This window comes from Hemitrygon akajei, chromosome 26 (genome assembly GCF_048418815.1).
Source record: "Hemitrygon akajei chromosome 26, sHemAka1.3, whole genome shotgun sequence".
NCBI classification, from domain to species: Eukaryota; Metazoa; Chordata; class Chondrichthyes; order Myliobatiformes; family Dasyatidae; genus Hemitrygon; species Hemitrygon akajei.
In genome coordinates this window covers 19,867,595-19,885,897 of record NC_133149.1, presented here as the reverse complement: position 1 = coordinate 19,885,897, position 18,303 = coordinate 19,867,595, and the positions used below count along the sequence as shown (strand labels likewise).

The following is an 18,303-nucleotide window of genomic DNA, read 5'->3' as shown; positions in this document are numbered from 1 at the left end:
GTCCCAGATTGAAATAGAATCTTTTCAGGAATGGCTATTTTGTGTGATTACAGGCATTGTCCATTACACATCAAAATATATTTAGAATGTTCTTCACGAGGTATTAGTTCACATTTTCCTTCCTCTGATCATATTTACTTCTCTTTTATTCTGAATTTTTTGATTTAATATTGGAATGCAGTACCAAAAGCAATAGCAGTTCTTCGGGATCTTTCAGAGGCAAACATTCTTTACATGTCAACTGAACGAGTGACTATTGGCAGGATGTTCAATCTTTAAATACATATTTATTGTTGAGCAGTAATTGATATAGGCAAAGCATCCAGGTTTTTCACATGATTACGATGCAGGAACAGTGATGTTATGTCCAAATTGGGAAAATCTCTCTAAGATGGGACTGATGGGACATTGAAGCCGAGCCATCTTGGTGAATTCTGTTAAGGGAGCTTGTTTGGTTGCTGCAATGATCCTGGATAGGAAAGAGTAGCTGTAAAGTCTCATAACAAGGACAGTGTTCAAGCAAAGACTGCTTTCTGGATATTCTTGAAATTCCTAAGCATCTTATAGAAAATACATCAGTGTAGACTTTTCACTATGCCAAAATATTTTTACAGGATGCAGGGGGAGACTTCTGGTGTGCCTTACATTTATAGTCACAAGCACAAACATGGTAAGCTTCAGGTCACTAGTTATCTTCAAGAACACTAATGCTGGGTATGATTATAGTCATAGACCCTTTGGTCCATCAAGTAAATGTCAACTATTGAGGATCCATTTATATTAATCCTATTTTTTAAAATTCTTCCCATATCTGGAATATTTGTCACCCTACTAGACAATTATTATCCTGTTTGGTGATAATTGATTGGCTAATTAGCTAATTGGTGATAACCAATTTTAAAAAAAAAGTTAGGGTCAAGCACAGTGGCCATTGTGGACAAGGTCAGTGTTAGAGCTGAGGCTTTGGCTCAAGAGTTCAGCAAGAAGTGGGGGGAACGCTAAGGTGAGGTTCTATTAAGGTCTCATTTTTTCTTCATTATTGCACAGGTAGAGCAGTGGGAATGGAACCCAGGGCAGTGATGTGCTTCTTTTGCATGATGTGGGAAGTCAGGGAGAACTCCAGTGTACCTGTTGACTACACCTGCGAGAACTGCCCTTTATAGACAGTGTTAGGGAATTAGACCTTCAGATCATTTGGTGGATGAAAGATAGGAGTTACAAGAAAACTGTCACACTTGAGTTGCAGGTGGCAACTGAGTGACTGTTGAGAGGGTCCTCCATTGGTCAATATATATCGTTTTAGGTAGTGTTGGGGTGACCTACCAGGGGAAAGCCTCAGTGGTCAGGTCTTCAGGATTCATTAGTTAGGAGAACAGACAGGAGGTTCTGCGAACGAGAATAAAATTCCCACATGATATGCTGCCTCCCAGGTGCCAGGGTCAAGGTCAGGGTCATCTCGGACTGACTCCATAGCATTCTTAAAGGAGAGGGTGAGCAGTCAGAGTTTGTAGTATACATCAATACCGATGACATAGACAGGAAAAGTGATGGGATGCTGCAAGGTGAATTCAGGATGCTAAGTTTAAAGACAGGATTTCTAGGGTGGTGATCTCAGGATTGCAGCTTGTACCACATGCTAGTGAGGTAAGAAATATGAAGACAGTGCAGTTTAACATGTGGCTAAGCAGGTGGTGCAGTAGGGAATGCTTCAGATTTTTAGATCATTGGGCTTTCTTCCAGGGCAGGTGAGATCTGTACAAGCAGGATGATTTGCACCTAAATTTGAGTCGGGCTAATATTCTTGCAGTAAGGTTTATTAGTGCTGTTCCAGAGGAAGTGAGAACCAGAGTGGCAGGGCGTAAGTGGAGTGGCTGTGAGAAAAGTAGATTTTAAGACTACAAGCAAAGATGGATACCTAAAGGTTGAGCATGATAGGACAAATGTACTGAGTTGCATCTACTTCAGTGCAAGGAGTATTGTGTGTCAGGTAGAAAATCTGGCTGTGTGGTGGCATAACAACAACTTCTTACTCAAATGTCAGCAAGACCAAGGCGCTGATTATTGACTTTGGAGGAGGAAACCAGGGGTCCGTGAGCCAGTCCTCATTGGAGGATCAAAGGCGGAGAGGGTCAGCTACTTTAGATTTCTTGGTTTTATTATTTTGGAGGAACTGTCTGGGTCTGGCACGTAAGTGCAATTAAAACAAAAGCACGACATGCCTCTACTTCCTTAGGGGTTTGCATAGATTCGGCATGACATCTAAACCTTTGATAGACTTCTATAGATGTGTGGTGAAGAGTATATTGACTGGTTGAGAATGGGAAGGTAATGGACATTATCTTCATTGACACAAAGGAGGCTGGTCCAGAAGGTTAAGTCACGTGCATTCAGAATGAAGTAGTCAATTGGATTCAGCATTGGCTTAGCGAAAGAAGCCAGAAGGTGGTAGTAGATGGTTGTCTCTCTGACTGGATGCCTGTGACTAGTGCTATGCTACAGGGATTGGTGCTGGGTCTATTGTTGCTTACCATCTTTATTAATAATTTAAATGATAATGTGGTAAACTGGATCAGCAAATTTATGGTTGACACCAAGATTGTGGGGACATAGTGGACATTGAGGAAGCCTATCAAAGCTTGCAAAATGATCTGCACCAGCTGCAAAAATGAGCTGAAAGTTGGCAGATGGAATTTAATGCATATGTGTGATGAGGTCTTGCACTTTGGTAGGACAAACCAGGGTAGGACTTACACTGTGAATGATAGGGCATTGAGGAGGGTGATAGAGCAAAGGGATCTGGAAATACAGATCCATTATTCCTTGTAAGTGGTCTTACAGGTAGATAGGGTCATAAAAGAGCTTTTGGCACATTGGCCTTCATAAATCAGGGCATTGAGTACAGGAGTTGGGATGTACTGATGAAGTTGTACAAAACATTGGTGAAGCTGAAATTGGAGTATTGTATCTGGTCACCTACCTACAGGTAAGATGTCAATAAGCTGGAAAGAGTGTAGAGCAAGGGTCCCAACCATTTTATGCTATCAACCAATATCATTAAGCAAAGGGTCCGTGGAGAAAATTTACAAAGGTGTTGTTGGGACTTGAGGACCTGCGTTATAGGGAAAGGCTGAATAGGTTAGGTTTTTGTTTCCTTGGTGTGCAAGAGAATGAGGGGAAATTTGATAGGAATACAAAATTATGAGGGGTATAGATACAGTAAATACATGCAGTCTTTTTCCCCTAAGGTTGAGTGAAACCCAAACTAGAGATCATAGGTTATGGGTGAAAGGTGAAATATTTAAGGAGAACCTGAGGGGGATCTCTGGTGGTGCGAGTGTGGAACGAGCTGCCAGTAGAAGTGATGGGTATGGGTTCAATTGCAACAGTGTAGTTTCGATAGGAACATTGATGAGAAAGGTATGGAGGGCTATGGGTATGGGTAGATGGGAATAGACCAAAAAACAGGACAGCACAGATTGGATGAGCCAAAGGGCTGATTTTGTACTGTAATGCTAAATGACATTACGGCTCTAACAGGTTCTCCTTTATCCTTCTAGCTTTGTTCCCAAGAAACTATAAGAAGTTTGTATTCTAGTAATCCAAGTGATCCTAGTGCAGCCACAAGAAAATCTGCCCCTTAGACTTTTCTGGTTTTGGCAGTAGGCCTACTTATAGATCATAAGACATAGAAATGTGAAATTAAATTATATACTTTATTCTTTAAGAGTCTATTTCTAAAAGACTGAGAGAAGTAAGTTCATTTACACTATCTTTTGTTAGATAAAATAAAAGCTGAGCATTTTTTTTTCTTCCATTTATGGCAGGTTAATGATTCCTTTTAAATTCCTTTTTTAATGAAACCTTTTAAAGACCAACCCTCCTTCATAAATAGTCTTCCATTTGTTGCCAGAATGCAGAATTCACTTGAGGATAATGAAGGCTTATTAACTTCCACAATTTAGAAGTCCTCTCAGTTCCTCATGCCTACCAGTTGGTAGCATCGAGCTGTCTCAAATAATTTGGCATTTTGTGTGCATGAAAATATGCAGATATAGAATGACTTCTTTAAATCTTCTGGTCAGCTCTTCTAAGCTAATTTCTGTATTTTATTTCAGTGGGTGTACAACATTCTGGAAAAGAAGGCAGAAGTGGAGCGAATAATTCATGAACATCCAGATCCAAAAAATGGTTTCATTCTTATTCCAGACTTCAAGTGGAATCAGAAGCAGGTAGGATTATGAATGGGATGCCATTTGTTTAGTTTTGGGATGTCGGTGATCTACAAAGTCACATTTATTCTCCATCCTGGACTAATCATAAGCAAGTGGGACAGATAAACCACAGGTTTGAAGGCTTCTGTGTTCTAACATTATAATCTGGTAGCAAAGCCTTTGTTTTTTAGATATTAAGGGTATGGCAGCTTATGAAGCATAAAGGCCTAGATATCTTACTGCATGCAAATGAACGCAGTAAATTGTTTGCAATGTGGAGCTAACATTTATTTTAGGTGTTACCATGTTCCCCAGTGGAAAATGTTCTGTTTGGATCCTGAGACCATAGAATGACGATTTGAACTTGGGGAAAGGTCACTAATGAAGGTAACTGGCAGGAGAAAGAGTTGGTGGGAAGGTAGTATTTTCTCTAGACTCATGATTTTTGCACTTAGTGTGATATCTGGAATAAAATAATACTGTCCGTTATGACTGTCCAAGCACTGATCTACTGTAATACCCATCTGGTTCATTCAGGAATAAATGTTTGTCATCTTTAGGCAGTCTAGATTATGTGCTACCCTCCACCCCTCAGTTGACTCTGAACTGGTATCGAAAATGACTGTGTCTTTCAGTGATGTTATATCCCAAAAATAATAGTTTGACCATAATAAAATCTTATTTGTTTAAATAGAAATGAAATACAGTAAATACTGAGAATATGTGGAGAGAAAAACAACATTTTGGGTTAATAGCTTTTTGTTGGAACTGATCTCCAGAGACACTGAGACCAAGTTGTAGAAAATGAACCAAATTATGTGTACTAGATTTGAAGAATAACATTTCTTAAGGTTCGTTGCAGAACCAAGTAGAAAATCTAGAAATTAACTAGTTAAATCCAGATATAGGCAAGAACTGGCACTTAAGGTTTCAAGAAAAAGTTTGAACCCTTTACAATTACCTGATTTTCTGAATTAATTGCTCATAACATGTTGTTTGATCTTTATTCTTCGTCACAATATTAGACAAACACAATCTGCCTGAACTAATAACACACAGACAATTGTACTTTTCATATCTTTATTGAGCAAATTGTTTAATCATTCACAGTCCAGGCTGGAAAATAGTATGTGAGCCCTTGTATTTAATAACTGGTAAAACCACCTTTAGCAGCAATAACCTCCACCAAACCTTTCTTGTAGCTGCTGATCAGACTTATTCAACTGTGAGGAGAAATCTTAGACCATTCTTCCATACAAAATTGTTTCAGTTCATCAATATTTCTGGGATACCTTGCATGAACAGCCCTTTTCAGTTCTTAATTGGGTTAAGGTCTGGACTCTGACTTGGCCATTCCAAAACATGAATTTTCTTCTTTTTAATCAATTCTGTTGTTGATTTACTTTTGTCTTTTGGATTGTTGACTTGTATTATCCAACTTCTATTAAGCTTCAGGTGACGGATTGGTAACCCTGGCATTCTGTAAAATGTCTTGATAAAATTTTGAATTCATTGTTCCCTCAATGATTGCAAGCTGCCTAGCCCCTAAAGAGCCCCACTCTTGCCTTCCCCTACACCCCTCTTGCCTCCCAGGTTACAGGTTTTGGAGCTTGTTGATTAGAACTGAGCTGTAATCAATAAACAGCCCCCAGATGTAGGTATTGCTAATGTCCAAGTGTTCTAAGGCTGAGTTGAGAGACAGTGACATTGTACCTGCTGTAGATCTACTGTGGGGATAGACAAATTGCAGCAGGTCCAGGTCTTTTCTTAGGCAGGTGTTGATTCTACCTTTGACCAATCTCTCAAAGCACATCATTACAGTAGATGTGAGTGTCACTGGGCGATAGCCATTGAGAGAACTCACGCTACTCCTCTTGGGCACTGGTACGATTGTTGCACTTTTGAAGCAGATTGGAACTTTCAACTGCAGCAGTGAGAGATTGAACATTCCTGCCAGTTGTTCACACAGGTTTTCAGAGTCCTACCAGGTACATCAGGGCCTGACGCCTTGCAAGGATTCACCCTCTTGAAAATTATTCTGACATCGGCCTCCTATGTCAGAGTTCATAGGTTCACCAGATGCTGCAGAGATTCGCGCATCTGTAGTTTTATTCTTCCTTTCAAAGCATGCATAAAAAGCTCATCTGGGTGTGAAGCCATTAAAGATGTTAGCTTTCACTTTATAGGAATTAATGGCCTGCAAACCTTGCCAGAGCTGACATGCATCCAATTCCATCTCTAACCTCAGTCAGAATTGTTTTCTCACCCTTAAAATAGCCTTCCATCGGTCATATCTGGTCTAGTTCTGCATCACTGGTCTTCAATGCCACCGATCTAGGCCTCAGCAGACTAAGAATCTCCTGGTTCATCCATGGTTTGTGGTTTGGGTGTGACAGTAGTTCTCGAAAGCGCGTACTCATCCACACAGTCTTGATGAATTTGGTGACTTCTGTGGTGTATTTATTCAGGCTCAAAGATGAATCCCTGAGTATCGTCCGGTTCACTGACTCAAAGCAGTCTTGTAAGCACTCCTCAACCTCCTGGACCATGCCTTCACTGTCCTCACTACTGGTGTTGTGGTCTTTAGTCTCTGCCTCTCTGCTGGGACTAGAAGTACAGACAGGTAATCGGACTTTCCAAAGTGTAAGCGTGGGATGGCATGGGATGTTGTCCTAGTTCAGCTTGTTCTTCCACCAAGCAAATGTTTCAGGGCAGAACTGTGTGAACACTGAGCAGCACCTGATGGGAGGGGGCAGCTCCCAACCCAGCACAGAATGCAACGTACCCACAGGGGCCTCTACTCTCTCCTACACCACCTCAGTGTCTTCTCTTCTGGGCAGTTGCAACAGGCAACCCTGCGGTCTGAGGGCCCAGTCCTCACCACAACCGAGACAATGCAGCTCCCCCACTGTCATTCTTGCCAATGAGCCAGTATTGCAGTGTTCCACATTGCCAATGTCCAACAGGGTCCTGCGATCACAAGAAAAACATCCAAGACAGTCACTGGCACCTTTTTTTTGGTCCGCACCTCGGCACAACAACAGTATGTGCAGCAAGTCCAGGTAACACACAACAATGATATGCAATATGTCCAGCTCCATCATTATCAAGCAACTCGCTGATGGGGTAGGCCTGCAGTAATTGATGTTCTTGATAACTAGCAGTGTCTTACAATTGTAAAAAAAGGCATAAAGGACGAAAAGTTGCACCTTTGGTTGGACCCGGGTGGCTGCTACAACTGAACATGCCGCCATCTTACTGGTTTAATTAGTTGCATTGAAGAATTGGTTATCATAGAACCACAAAATGGTAACAGCACAGAAAGAGAGACCACCTTAGCTATTGAGTCCATACCAGCTCTTTGGAGTTTGTAATCCTTCTGCCCAAGGACCTGCAAAAGCTCCCCTTTCAGAAGGTTCCCTTCCAGAGACAATTGAATGTGCCTCTGCTATCAACCCTAGCAGTGCAATCCAGAGCTTAGTAATTTTCTCTCTGTCTTTATCTTTTGTGATTGTTTATAGAGGCTAAGCATCTCCTATCCAAAAATCCAAAATTTGGCAGCCAGATTAATGATAGGATGGTTCAATGTACACATTATTGTTTCATGCACAAAAATATTATGTAAAGTTACCTTCAGGGTATATGTATAAGCTGCATATGTAATGCATTTGAGATAAGGGGTGCCCAACATGTACTTCCATCATATCCCTTCTCAAGGAACAGCCCCATCCTCTCCATAAAGGTTCATCATTACCTTCTCAGAATCAGTTTGATCAGTATCAGTATGTAAAAGTCTCAGAGTGTGCACTACTTGATCTACTATGGAATGAGACAGGTCAGGTGATAGAAGTTTGTGTAGGGAAAACTTTGCATCCAGTGACCACAGTGCCATTAGATTCAAAGTAAATGTTGCAGAAAGTTAGGTCTGGACAACGGGTTGATATTCTAAATTGGATACAGGGCAATTTTGATAGTACCAGAAAGGATCAAGCCAGTGTGGATTGAGACAGGCTGTTTTCCAGCAAAGGTGTACTTGGTGAGTGGGAGGGCTTCAAAAGTGAAGTTCTGACAGTACAAAGCTTGTATGTCAGAATCAGAATAAGGTTTATTATCACTAGTATGTGTCGTGAAATTTGTTAACTTAGCTACAGCAGTTCAATGCAATACATAATCTAGAAGAAAAAATAATAATAAGTAAATCAATTACAGTATACATATATTGAATAGATTAAAAATTGTGCAAAAATCAGAAATAATATATTAATAAGAGTGAGGTAGTGTCTAAGGGTTCAATGTTCATTTAGGAATCGGATGGCAGAGGGGAAGAAGCTGTTCCTGAATTGCTGAGTGTGTGCCTTCAGGCTTCTGTACCTCCTACCTGATGGTAACAGTGAGAAAAGGGCATGCCCTGGGTGCTGGAGGTCCTTAATAATGGACGCTGCCTTTCTGAGACACCGCTCCCTAAAGATGTCCTGGGTACTTTGTAGGCTAGTACCCAAGATGAAGCCGACTATACTTACAACCCTCTGCAGCTTTTTTCAGTCCTGTGCAGTAGCCCCCCTCCATACCAGACAGTGATGCAGCCTGTCAGAATGCTCTTCATGGTACATGTATAGAAGTTTTTGACTGTATTTGTTGACGTACCAAGTCTCTTTAAACTCCTAATGAAGCATAGTCTTGCCTTCTTTATAACTGCATCGATATGTTGGGACCAGGTTAGGTCCTTGACATCCAGGAACTTGAAACTGCTCACTCTCTCCACTTCTGATCCCTCTATGAGGATTGGTATGTGTTCCTTCGTCTTACCTTCCTGAAGTCCACAATCAGCTCTTTCATCTTACTGACGTTGAGTGCCAGGTTGTTGCTGTGGCACCACTCCACTAGTTGGCATATCTCACTCCTGTACGCCCTCTCATCACCACCTGAGATTCTACCAACAATGGTTGTATCATCAGCAAATTTATAGATGGTATTTGAGTTATGCTTAGCCACACAGTTATAGGTATAGAGAGAGTAGAGCAGTGGGCTAAGCACACACTCCTGAGGTGCACCAGTGTTGATAGTCAGTGAGGAGGAGGTATTATCACCAATCTGCACGGATTGTGATCTTCTGGTTAGGAAGTCGAGGATCCAATTGCAGAGGGTGGTACAGAGGCCCAGGTTCAGCTATTTCTCAATCAGGAACGTGGGAATGATGGTATTAAATGCTGAGCTGTAGTCGATGAACAGCATCCTGATGTAGGTGTTTGTGTTGTCTAGGTGGTCTAAAGCCGTGTAAAGAACCATTGAGATTGCATCTGCTGTTGATCTGTTGTGGCGATAGGCAAATTGCTATGAGGCAGGAGTTCATTCTAGTCATGACCAACCTGTCAAAGCATTTCATCACTGTCGATATGAGTGCTACTGGGTGATAGTCATTAAGGCAGCTCACATTATTCTTCTTAAGCACTGGTATAATTGTTGCCTTTTTGAAGCAAGTGGGAACTTCCACCTGTAGCAGTGAGAGGTTGAAAATGTCCTTGAATACTCCCGCCGGTTGGTTGGCACAGGTTTTCAGAGCCTTACCAGGTACTCCATTGGGACCTTCTGCCTTGCGAAGGTTCACTCTCTTTAAAGACAGCCTAACATTGGTCTCTGAGACAGAGATCACAGGGTCATCAGGTGTAGCAGGGATCTTCACAGCTGTAGTTATATTCTCCCTTTCAGATCAGACATAAACGGTGTTGAGTTCATCTGGTAGTGAAGTATTGCTGCCATTCATGCTATCGGGTTTCGCTTTGTAGGAAGAAATGTCTTGCAAACCCTGCCAGAGTTGTACATCCGATGTCACCTCCAACCTCATTCGAAATTGTCTCTTTGCCCTTGAGTAGCTCTCTGCAAATCATACCTGGTTTTCTGGTGCAGGCCTGGGTCGCCGGACTTGAATGCCACAGATCTAGCCTTCAGCAGACAACATACCTCCTGGTTCATCCACAGCTTTTGGTTTGGGAATGTACAGTAAGTCTTTGTAGGCACACACTCATCCACACAGGTTTTAATGAAGTCGGTAACAACTGCAGCATACTCATCCAGGTTTGAAGAGAATCCCTGAATACAGACCAGTCCACTGATTCAAAGCAGTCTTGTAGGTGTTCCTGTGCATCCCTTTACCCTACCTTCTTGGTCCTCTCTACCAATGCTGCAGTCTTTAGTCTCTGCCTATACTCAGGGAGTAGCAGTACAGCCAGGTGATCAGACTTCCCAAAGTGAGGGTGTGGAATAGCACAGTAGGCATTCTTGATGGTGGTGTAACAATGGTCCAGTCTGTTGTTTGCTCTAGTATTGCAAGTGATCTATTGATGGTAATTGCTTAGTGATTTTTTTTCAGACTGGCCTGGTTAAAATCCCCTAAGATGATGGTGAAGGCATTAGGGTGCGCTGTTTCATGCATGTTGCTCCCATTGCTCATATCATCTAAAGCCTGATTGACATTGGCCTGAGGTGGAGTATATACTGCTACCAAAATTATTCCAGAAATCTCCTGCAGTAGGTGGTAAGGACGGCACTTTACTGCTAGATATTCCAGGTCTGGTGAGCAGAATTGGGACAGCATTGATATATTTGTGCACCAAGAAGAGTTGATCATGAGGCATGCTCCTCCACCTCTGGTTTTGAGAGACTCTATAGATCTATCCTGACGGCATATAGTAAATTCGTCGATCTGAATCACTGCACCCGGTACAGAAGGGGTTAACCAGGATTCCATGAAACAAAGGACACAAACAAAGGTTCCTGTCAGAATAAAAGGCAAAGATAACAGGTGAAGGGAAAATTGGTTTTCTGGAGATATTGAGGTACTGATTAAGAAAAAAAGGAGGTGCATAGCAGGTGTAGGCAGGTAGGAACAAATGAGGTGCTTTTGGAGTAATAAGAGATGCAAGAGAACACTTAAGAAAGAAATCAGGAGGGTTAAAAAAAGGCATGAGATTTCCCTAGCCGACAAGGTGAAGGAAAATTTTTAGGGCTTCTGCAGATATGTGCAGAGGAAAAGGATTGCAAGGGACAGAATTGGTCCTCTGGAAGATCTGAATGGTAATCCGTGTGTGGAGCCAAAAGAGATGGGGAAGATTTTAAATAATTTTTTTTTGTGTCTGGATTTACTCAGGAGACAGACACATAATCTATAGAAGTGAAGCAAAGCAGCATCAACTTCATGGACCCTGTACAGATTACAGAGGAGGTGGTGTTTGCTGTCCTGAGGCAAATTAGGGTGGATAAATCCCCAGGGCCTGACAAGGTGTTCCCTCAGGAAGCAAGTGCAAGTAATAGGCTGGGGCCATAGTAGAGATATTTAAATCATCCTTAGCAATAGGTGAAATACCAGAAGATTGAAAGATAGCCAATGTTGTTCCACTGTTTAAGAAAGGCTCTAAAAGTAAACCAGGAAATTATAAGTCTTGATTTCAATGTCTAAGAGAAGTTTGGATAGGTGCATGGATGGTCAGGTTACATAGGGCTATGATCCTGGTGCAGGTCAATGGGAGTAGGGAGTTTAAATGGTTTGGAACAGACTTAGATGGGACGAGGGGCCTGTTTCTGTGCTGTACTTTTCTGTGTCTGTCCAACGTGCCTGTGTAGAAATTTGCTACAGTTTTTGGCGACTTACCAAATCTCAAACTCCTAATGAAGTATAGACGTTGACATGCCTTCTACATGATTGTGTCAATGTGTTGGGCTCAGGATAGATCTTCTGAGATGTTGATGCCCAGGAACTTGAAGCTACTCACCTGTTCCAATGTTAACCCCTCAATAAACACTGGTTTGTGTTCTCCTGAATTCCACAATCAGTTCCTTGATCTTGCTGATGTTGAGTACCAAGTAGGCGCTGCAACGCTACTCAAACCAGCTGATCTATATCACTCCTTTATGCCTTCCTGTTGCCATCTGAGGTTCTGCCAACGATAGTTGTGTCATCGATGAGTTTGTACATGGTATTTGAACTGTGCTCAGCCACGATATCATGAACCTGGAGAGAGTAGAGCATTGGGCTAAGCATGGAACCTTGAGGTGCGCCTATTCTAAAGAGTTCTATTCTAAATGAGAGGACATATAAAATTATAAGTTTTTGTTAAAGCTACTCTCCTATTAACTGAACCAAGCTAGCACCTTATTAGTATAATGCTATACTATAAGGTGCAACATTTGTTAATGACTTCAGATTCTGAGACACCTATGATTTTAAGTCAGAATACTGACATTTTGGAATAATATTAACAGGAGAGTAGCTTTAACAAAAACTTATAATTTTATATGTCCTCTCATTTAATAAAAAATGTCAATAAGCTTCACCAGAGCCTCATAAAACAAAAAGGAAGCTGTCGAGTTAGGTAATGAATGCTTGGACGGGGTGGGGCATGCATTTCAAGGTAAAAAGGGATTAAAAATGTGACTATGATTATGGTAACCTAATTCTTTTAATCTGTTTTATATACAATTGCATAGAATAGACACAATAGAAAATGAGTTTGTGACCTCACTCTCTGCAAATGCATTTCCTTTGTTGTCAACCCAGCAATGTCTGACCTTTGCTGGATTTATTCCTACTACCCAGGCATAGCCAGTGAATCACTTCTTTAAGAACTTCTCTTCCCATTCTCATGGAATTCTCTCAAAGATATCTAGCATCCCACCTGGATTCCCTCAAGGATCTCTCACCCCTTGCCTATTTCTCAACTACAATTTCTCAGTGTGGGAACACATCCTCCAATTCAGACTTGTACCACCATTATTATCACCCCAATCATCTCTTCATCTGCCCAGCTCAAAAACTCAAAAGTCCTTCATAATCATTTGTGTCTTTGAAAATTGTTTGACCACTGTGGTACGAAATTGAAGAAAAGATAAGCAGACATTTAGAAGCAGCAGATTGAAGGGAATTTTAGAGAAGGGGGGAGGTGGACGTCATGATTTGCAAAACAAAAAAAAGGTTTATTTTTGAAGAGGGTGCTGTTGGTGGTTTTGAAGAAGAGGGGACCCCTCCTGTGAATATCAGGTAACACAAGAATCAGAAAGGGAAATTGGAAGGTCAGCACAGAAATACAGTCATGAGCAAGGTGAGCTCAGGGGATATTTGCAGAGACAAAAGATACGAGTTCACAGGTGCACCAGAAGGAAATGGGGAAGGGAAGTGGTTATGCAGAGAAATCCATCTCTGTGTCAGAGAATATCAAGAATTTCTTTGATTTGTTCTTGAGAGATGAAAAATTTTAAGAAAATGTTTTCTACTAGAGCACAGTGAATAAGGGATTCTCTGCCTCTGTTGTTTGCTGCAGGTTGATGACTTGTATCTGATTGCTATTTCCCAACGCCGTGATGTGAAGTCACTGCGGGATCTAACAGCAGAGCACCTGCCGATGTTACAGACTATACTGCAGGAGGGACAGGTGAGTGTCTATTTCCTTAATCTACAGCTGCCTTTGTATATTCCATTAAGACGTGGTTACATAGGCACTTGCAGCTGCCACCTTTAGCATGTATTAGCCAACTTACTTTCACATGCAGCTGGGTGTATGACGTCCATGGAGAGAATGAACCCATTGAGATTTACAACACTGGAAGTCATTTGGCACGTTGTGTATCTGTCAGCTCTTGGCTAAAGCAGTTGAAAATTAATCCCACACACCTCTCTCCTTCAGTTTCTGATATTTATACATTTTGGCTTCTGTAAAGTTAAATCTTGGAAGAACTGCCAAAGTCTGCCTTTATATCCATTGCAGCCTAAGCTTTGAAACAAACTTTGCCCATAAGCGTTGTAATACCACACATGTGGAAGCTGAGAGCTATGATGTTCATCTGCATTGAGCTATAATACATATTAACAAAATGATGTCCTAGTAATACCAAATGAATATCAGAAAACAGCAGAGACTGAAATAGAAGCAGAAAGTACAGATTAGGGAACACTTACAGAGTCACAGAGTTCTGCAGCATGGAAACAGGTCTTTCGGTCCAACTTGTCTGCGCTGACCAAGTTGCCTATGTGAGCTTGTCCCATTTGCCTGTGTTTGGCCCATATCCCTCTAAAGACAAAGTTACTGTTTCAGCTTGAGGCCACTTCATCGAAACCAGGAAGGTAAGAACAGGTGAGTTTCAAGTTGCAGTGGAGGTGGATGAAGGATTTTTAGCACGAGGGGTATCAGCTAGGTTGAAGCTGCAGTTGGCATTGTAATGTGCTATTTATGAATCGTCATATTAATAGAGAAAGTAAATAAGGGAGCGTGTAAAAGCTGTGAAATTGGATCAAAATTTTTGCAGAGAACTGAAACCCAAAAGGTAATATTAGAAATGTCCAGCAGAGACAGATTTATGTCTGGGTCCGACCAAATGCCGAATACTGTCCTTTGCCTCTCTCCTGGCTAGACGCTTGATCCTCCTTAGATGGAGACATGTTGCCCCGCCCACTCATGCGCAATGGCTTAACGACATTATGGCCTGCTTGGATCTCGAAAAAATTCATTATTCAGTTCTTAATTCGGATCTAAAGTTCCATAAGGTCTGGGGACCTTTTATCGAGTACTTTCATAACCTTCCTCTTGACTAGGGTTTTTTTTTCTTTTTTTTTCTTCTTTTCGGTCCCTTGCTTTCAGCTCCCTTTTTTTTTCTGGTAGTAGGCATTATTATCCTCTGTTGCTAAGTGTATTCACAGTCTGGGAGTTTGACTGTCCTGACCTATACTCTTTATATTGTGTTGTGGTCGGTCTAGAGTTGTTGTTTTTTTTCTTGTGTTGTGGGGCTTGGGGAGGACACTAAGCTTACTTGTCTTTAATTTAGGTGCTTTTTTGTTAAATTCTCTTCCTTTGTAGCATATTGTTATTGTATGCTTAATTTTGCACTGTATTAATGCTCCTCATTGGGATTTGGGGTTTTTAATTTGTAAAATGTTTTGAAAAACTAATAAAACAATTTTTAAAAAAAAAGAAAGAAAGAAAGAAAGAAATGTCCAGCAGACCAGGCAATGTCCAGGAGGGAGAAAAACTGACTGAATATCACAAATGGAAAAGTTATTGAAATCAATGTTGAGTTTTTTTTAAAATTGTGAACAACTTGAAGCAAAAAATAGGAACGTTACAACAGTTTACTTGCCCACCACGTGGATCATAGCATTGAAGGCATGGTAAGAGTCATGGAACAAGTGAGTGAAGTATGTGTGTTGGCATCACTGGTACCAGGAATTTTTTTTTACTGCTTCAAAAGTTTCAGGATTTTATATGCCACGTAAGCAGCAAGTGGAAGCTCTGCAGATTCTTGTTGACTGGAAAAACATTGTGATTATCTGTCAAATTACAGACACCTTAACATGTAAAGCACTAGTATTGTTTACAAGTGAATACTTTACAGCTATCATTCCATTTTTTCTCCCACAGAATGCCATCTCCAAACGATATAATATTTCAAAAAGCCAGCTGAGGATTTACCTCCATTATCAACCCTCCTACTACCACTTTCATGTTCATTTCACTGCTGTTGGCTATGATGCTCCAGGATCCATGGTAGAACGCGCGCATCTACTTTCCAACGTCATAGAGAACCTGCAGTTCGACCCAGAGTACTACCAGAAACGAACCCTGACCTTTGCCTTGAAGGCAGATGATCCCCTGTTGCAGAAATTTGAAGAGCAAGGAAGAATATAGATTAGAGACACTTTTGTTCATGCACATTTGGTCTTATGACATGATGCATCTTGATGGTGCACAGTGAGTTTTATAAATATTATCAATGGAGATACATTACATTTGAGCAAGTGGACTTGTGGACTGACCTCATTTACTCATAACATAAAGAATTTTTGTTAAAACAGATCAAAGTAACTTTTGAAGTTATGCCATTAAAATGTTGCTTGCCAAAATTCAGATATTACAATTAGTGAACTCCTCAAATGCAGTCTCATATAAATTTTGTGATCTTATTCTGTCAACACAGAGTCGATCTGCTTATGAGCCTAGTTTTTCTTGCAACATGCGGCAGCAGGTCTGTTTGAGGGGCGAATGACAAACACAGTCACTCATAAACAGACACAAAGCCTGGCCAAGATTTTGGTCAAATCAGGCAGTAACACTTGGAGCTCTTTGTTCTCAGCAGGCAGGGGTCAGGCTGCGTGACTGCTTGCTCAGTGGAACATCTGTCCCTTCCAATCATGCAAATACATCAAAATAATCTCTCAGTTCATTTGTTTCCATGTCTTTGAATCAGCTGTATTTTTTCAAAATGGATGGTTTACTGTGCTAATTATGGCAGAATCCATTGATTGTTTTTTTTAAATAAAAGCTTATTGACAATTTTGCTATAAACATAGCAGTGACATCTCTGTATTTCTTCTCATTTTCTTCATGAAAGTCCTGACTCTTATAGCCTTCTTATAGGCCTAATTATTAGGTGACATCATGCCAAAGGGATGTCAGGGTCTTTATTATGTCTTCACTCAAAATGCTTATTTGCATATTATGCAGTTGAACTACACCACACATGGAAATGAGGGCATTTATTTTCATTGTGCCAATCTACAAAGCCTAGGATTGTGAGCAAGAAACCAACTAATTCAATACAAAGCAAGGATTGCACATAATAATGACAGGCAGAAAAATGCTACCTGGCCAATCCAGTTTGTCAAGTTTTGTAGCTAGATTGTATCTACAGCCTTATACCCTGGAAGCTGTCCCATCTTGTGGAGTGTGTCTCAGTAATACACAATAACCAATGATTCACAACCTGGGGAAAAACAACCTTATTGGGACATTGTGTAGACAATAGTGTGTGTTATTTCTGGAACCTGAGGATACCACTTCATTGTATGCACTCAAGTATGTGAAAAGGTCATCAAAACTAATCACAGGCAGTGTCTAAAATACAGCTTGCAAACCATATGGTGCCCATCTTTCTTGGCTCTTTGTTCTGTGTCAATTTTCATTCATCTGACTTGTTTGAACTATAGGAGCAGATCTTGATTTAGAAAACAAAAACATCTGTTTATATCAGCAAGGGAAGAAATTAAAATGAACTGGCATATGTTTATATCGAATGTGGGGCTCCACACTAGATACCTAAGAAACAGATAATGGAAGAAAGTTGTAGTCCCTTAACTTTTTCATCAAAGTACATTGTCTGGTCACTAAATACAGCAAAGAAATAGACATCGCCTCATATCCAAACTATCTTCTGCAGTCCAAACCTGCAAAGTGCAAAGTAAATTTATTATCATATTCACAGTGGCCACTGTTCTTAGATACAGGAGTGGAGCCTAGTGTGGTCTTCTGCTGCGGTAGCCCATCGGCTTCAAAGTTCAATGTGTTTTGTGTTTATAGATGCTCTTCTGCATGCCACTCTTGTAATGGGTGAGTTACTGTTGCCTCCCTGTCAGCTTGAACCAGTCTGGTCATTCTCCTCTGAACCTTCTCATTAACAAGGTATTTTTGCCCATTGAACTGCTGCTCACTGGATGTTTTCTGTTTCTCACACCATTCTCTGTAAACTCTTGAGACTGTGTGTGAAAATCCCAGAAGATCAGTAGTTTCTGAGATTAATGCAAGTCCCATCTGACACCAGCAATCATTCCACAGTCACTTAGATCACATTTCTTCCCCATTCTGATGTTTGATCTGAACCTCTTGATCATGTCTACATGCTTTTATGTATTGAGTTGCTGCCACAAGATTGGCTGATTAGATACTTGAATTAATGAGCAAGTGTACCTAATAAAGTGGCCACTGAGTGTCACTGTATACTACATTGACATTCACTTTCTTACAGGTATTCACAGCAGAACAGAGAAGTACAATAGAATCAATGAAAAACTACACACAAAGACTTGACAAACAACCAATGTGCAAAAGAGGACCAACTCTGCAATTAAAAAAAATATGTAAATAAATAATACTGCGAGCATGGATAGTAGAGAAGGTATACCATGGGTTGTGGGATCAGTACATTGTTGGGGTTTCAATTTATCCCCTCTGGTTGAGGGGTAGTAACTGTTACTGAACCTGGTGGTGTGCGACTTCAGGCACCTGTACCTCCTTCCTGATGGCAGCAGCGCAAAAAGAGCATGATCTGGATGGTG

The 18,303-nt window shown here is 40.9% G+C and overlaps 1 protein-coding gene across 1 annotated transcript in view; it reads left to right on the top strand.

The window, feature by feature from the left end:
* dcps (decapping enzyme, scavenger) overlaps positions 1 to 16,537 on the top strand; it is a 78,899-nt gene extending 62,362 nt beyond the window's left edge. Inside the window, exons 4-6 of the mRNA XM_073029679.1 lie at positions 4,116 to 4,229; positions 13,523 to 13,633; positions 15,614 to 16,537. Of these exons, the coding sequence (XP_072885780.1) occupies positions 4,116 to 4,229; positions 13,523 to 13,633; positions 15,614 to 15,880 (492 nt within the window). The 3' untranslated portion in view covers positions 15,881 to 16,537. The remainder of the gene's footprint in view (positions 1 to 4,115; positions 4,230 to 13,522; positions 13,634 to 15,613) is intronic.
* Positions 16,538 to 18,303: the final 1,766 nt, after the last annotated feature.